General features: G+C 35.5%; 1 protein-coding gene across 1 annotated transcript; it reads left to right on the top strand.

Annotated features, from left to right (window-relative positions):
- Positions 1-263: 263 nt before the first annotated feature.
- Positions 264-3,772, top strand: RPS1 (ribosomal protein S1). The gene is made up of 7 exons (XM_068607473.2): positions 264-687; positions 798-1,073; positions 1,169-1,249; positions 1,755-2,036; positions 2,105-2,215; positions 3,007-3,093; positions 3,509-3,772. The coding sequence occupies exons 1-7, from the start codon at positions 388-390 to the stop codon at positions 3,611-3,613; spliced, it is 1,242 nt and encodes a 413-aa protein (XP_068463574.1). The 5' UTR covers positions 264-387; the 3' UTR covers positions 3,614-3,772.
- The last annotated feature ends 750 nt before the right edge of the window (positions 3,773-4,522 follow it).

Here is a 4,522-nt window from a genome sequence, read left to right as displayed (position 1 = left end):
TGAAATGTTGAAAATAATTTGGGTAGCCAGCTAAATTTACATAAGTATTATTATAAGCTTATTATTTTATATCCATGTTGGTATAATTAATTTGTAGCTATATATTTAGGTTGACTATGAAAAATGTATTGAAGTATTTAAAATTATTTAGGAATAAAATTGATAAGTTTTATGTTTAATTATTCTCTTGGTTGGTAAGTTGTAAACATTTGCATAAGCAATGTGATGTAATAAAGTAAAATTGGTGTAATATTAATTAAGGAAAAGATGATGAAAAAGAATTAAGAAAGAGTTAGATCTGAAACGTTATCCTGTTTGTCAAAGTGAGAGGAATGGTTTGAGTGATGATAAGAATGAGACATTATCTGTGGCAATGGCACCACACAGATGGCTTCTCTTGCTCTTCAGTTCACCGCTCTCAAGTGCTCTCCACTCTCTTCTTCTCCCCTCTCCCAACCATCCCTTTTCACCCAACATCGCCACAACCACAGGCGCTCTTCAACTCCCATTGTTAACTCAGTAGCACTATCCAACGCACAGAACAAAGAGAGAACCAAGCTCAAGAAGCTCTTCGAAGAAGCCTACGAGAGATGCCGCACTGCTCCCATGGAAGGTGTCTCCTTCACCCTTGAAGACTTCACTGCCGCTCTCGAGAAGTATGACTTTGATTCTGAAGTTGGATCCAAGGTCACTGCTGCACTCCTTCTTCTTCTTTTCCATTCAATTTTCAATTGGGTCATCGTCAAACTAAGAAAGATCATCTTTTTAATAAACATTGGGTTACGTGTTTCACTCAGGTTAAAGGTACTGTGTTCTACACGGATAACAATGGAGCAGTTGTTGACATCACTGCAAAGTCCTCGGCGTATTTGCCACTACAGGAAGCGAGCATCCGCAGGATTAAGCACGTGCAAGAAGCGGGCATTGTGGCTGGGTTGAGAGAGGAGTTTTTGATCATTGGTGAGAATCAAGCGGATGATAGCTTGATCTTGAGTTTAAGGTCGATTCAGTATGATCTTGCATGGGAACGTTGTAGGCAACTTCAGGCAGAAGATGCTTCTGTGAAGGGTAAGGTGGGTTTGTCTTACTACCAAACTACGCTGACTTCAGTTACTCCTATCCTAACTCAAGCAATAGGGTTATTTTGATAAGATTATTGTATTAACAGATTGTGGGGGTGAACAAAGGTGGAGTGGTGGCTGAATTGGAAGGGCTTAGAGGGTTTGTTCCATTGTCACAATTGTCAACGGTTAGCTCTTGACTTTAGCTGTATTCACATTTATGGACTCACTCCAGGTTTAAGCTTGCTGTATGCCATGTGACAGTTCAAAATATCTTATCAGTGAATAAGTGCAGAACATTTGATAACATTCCATATAGACAGTTAAAATATAACTTCCTGTATTCTCATTGAAGTCCAAATTGAGTCATGCGTTTTTCTTCGAAACTTTTTTGCTTCTTTCTACAAGTTAAAACCTATATCATTTTGTGTGTTGTATCCATGAATAAGTGCACATTGTTAGTGTAAAACATTTACTAACACTCCATGTAAACAGTTAAAAGAAAACTTCTTATATTCTCATTGAAGTTGAAATTGGGTCATGCATTTTTCTTCAGAACTTGTTTGCTTCTACAAGTTATAAATTAGATCAGTTTTGCATTTCTTTCTTTCATTTAGCTTCCGTGACAATGGGTTTAAATTTTTTATACCTTTATCAAACAGCTCAAATTCTTCTCATTTATTATCTTATCAGAACTCAAATGTAGAAGAGCTTCTTGAAAGGGAGCTTCCCCTTAAGTTTGTGGAGGTGGATGAGGAACAATCTAGACTTGTTCTCAGTAATCGCAAGGCCATTGCTGGCAACCAGGCACAGCTAGGAATTGGTTCAGTGGTTACTGGTTCTGTTCAAAGTCTGAAGCCATATGGTGCCTTCATTGACATTGGTGGAATTAATGGCCTCCTTCACGTTAGTCAGATCAGTCATGACCGTGTAACCGATATCTCAACTGTTCTTCAACCTGGTGACATATTAAAGGTAAAAACTATAGTGAGTAATGGAGATTTTTGGCAAGATTGGACATTAAACTTTTACAATTTGTTTAGGTGATGATCTTAAGTCATGACCGTGAGAGAGGTCGAGTAAGTCTTTCCACTAAGAAGTTAGAGCCCACACCTGGAGACATGATCCGCAATCCAAAGCTTGTTTTTGAGAAGGTATGTTATGAACAAGCTTCTTGAACCTTTTACTCATTACATACGTAAATTATAACGTGTGATTTCAAATGCTTCAATTAAAAACTCCATTTATTTCCACTTTTAGCTATCTAATGCCATAGTTTGACATCATATAGGAAGCTTAAAATAGAGGTTTCGTTGTTTATTTTAGTTGTTGGAGATCATTTATACACACACATACAAGTAGATAACCCTTACTCTCTATGTTAGATTTTGAGATTGAGTTAAGCCTAAATGCAAATTCTAAAATAGTATCAAAATTTATCTTAGTAATTTTTTAGACCTATTTGACCATCTGTTATCTGTTGAAATTGAGAGAGACTCTAATGTGAAAATATTCTGTAAAATGAACCAGTAGACTCAGCAGCTTATAGCTGTTTTGTCAGAGCAAGAGCAGTAAAAAATCTAACTACCTGTAACTGAGGTTGCAGATACAGATACAGAATTAATTGGGATAGGTTCGTCTTAGCTATTGGAGTAAAACTGTACTCTAAACTATTCGGCCATTATTGGATCATGCAAATTTTACACTTAAAATAGCTTTCATCCATTCAATTCTCAACCTAAGTGGGAGTTGGAGAATTCTAATTGTTAAAAGGAAGACAATTTTCACCCAATTCTAGAATTAAGTTAAGTGCATACACCAATTTCTAAGCTTTTTCTTCGATTTGTGTTACATGCTTTAAATCTATTTAAATCCATTTTCATTAGCTTTGGCATTTTTGAAGGGGAAGTCACTCACACAATTCTGAACTTCTTTTGTTATATAGGCCGAGGACATGGCTCAAACGTTCAGACAGAGAATAGCCCAAGCAGAAGCTATGGCTCGTGCTGACATGCTTAGGTTCCAGCCTGAGGTATCTATGGGTTTATTATTTCTTCTAAATTCTGAATCTGAATAAAAAGGGAGAAACAGCGAATGATTAAAGTGGGACTAATATTGAAAAACATAGCAAAGTCAGGTTCTTTCTGCAGCTGAAAATTATTGCAGTTTCTGAAATGACTAGAATAAAATTATTTAAAAATGGATCTTACTAGACAAGGAAAGGAATGTCATAGTGCATTTGCATAAAAAAGGAATTTGCTACTTCAGACATGTTTCTCATGCACTTTTACCTGACGTGAGATGCGAACATATATCTGATTCCTGCCACTAGAAATTTATCTTGGGATTTGGTATCTTCCTATAGCATCCATACATACTAGAGATAATGATAGATGCGCATTTCATGGACCTCTCTATGTCACTCATTATTCCATTTTGTTTCGCAGAGTGGATTGACTCTCACCGGTGATGGGATCCTGGGACAATTTACTTCAGACTTGCCCGAAGAGGGACTAGATCTGAGTGAGGTGCCACCAGCTGAAGAATCATGATTGAGAATTTCGAGGTTTTTTTTGTTACATTTTGTAATGTTGCTTGTAGCAATCAAATATTGTTGCCGAACGATGTATTGATGCAAATGTATTACCGAGTCAAATAAATAGAACTATTAATATTATCAATACAATCTGAAGTGATTCTTCGCTAGAATACATTCATCGTTCAAGCAACTCAGAGGAGTATATATATTTATATTCATTGTTACGCATCTACATAAATAGCAAACCACACTAACGCTCACGTCGTCATAATAGGTTATTATAATTCCTGCACTGCAGTTGAGACAACAATGATCATATTCCAGTTCTCCATTTGTTTTCTTCTATCTTTTTCTACAACGTTGAATACTTTAGATTTCTTTATTCTTGAAGAAATCCCATATGCAGAGTTGCATTATGATTATCAAGGGCCAGTGGGTCAATTCTACATAAAGTCGGATGGGTGAACACGACTCGTTTAGTTGTTTTTTCAATTTTAACTACCAATATTCAAACCAGTTCAATGATATAACGTCTAAGTTTTAATCAGGCAGGTAATCGGGATTTATAATTAAAATAACAAAAAAAAATGGAAAAGTTGAAAAGTTGAAAAAGAAACAAAAATATAATTGAAAAAAAAATGATATCTTGCCACAAAAGTCTAAACTAAATGAATGAAATCCTCTAAAACAATAATGATATCTTACATTAAGTTTTTTAGCAGTTTAGTGATGATCGAGTGTGGAATTGTTAAACTTAATATTCACCTCAATCAATATACAAATTTCAATATTATTAAACTCAAATCCACACCTATTTTTTTGTCTTAAAAAAAGATTAAACAGTAGGTTAATATGATAAATCTGTGCTTTCACTTCCCTTTGAAAACCCAATTTCCAGACTCATCACCCTTAAATGCAAAAG

Source organism: Phaseolus vulgaris, chromosome 3, assembly GCF_051622355.1.
Source record: "Phaseolus vulgaris cultivar YP4 chromosome 3, ASM5162235v1, whole genome shotgun sequence".
NCBI lineage: Eukaryota > Viridiplantae > Streptophyta > Magnoliopsida > Fabales > Fabaceae > Phaseolus > Phaseolus vulgaris.
Note: the sequence above shows the minus strand (reverse complement) of the source record. Positions and strands in the feature narration are given on the sequence as shown.

Excerpts from the sequence above, each read along its gene's own strand:
- RPS1 (XM_068607473.2), top strand. The coding sequence starts at position 388 with ATGGCTTCTCTTGCTCTTCAGTTCACCGCTCTCAAGTGCTCTCCACTC. Across the intron at positions 1,250-1,754 it reads CATTGTCACAATTGTCAACG|AACTCAAATGTAGAAGAGCT; the intron begins GTTAGCTCTTGA and ends TTATCTTATCAG. Across the intron at positions 2,216-3,006 it reads CAAAGCTTGTTTTTGAGAAG|GCCGAGGACATGGCTCAAAC; the intron begins GTATGTTATGAA and ends TTTGTTATATAG.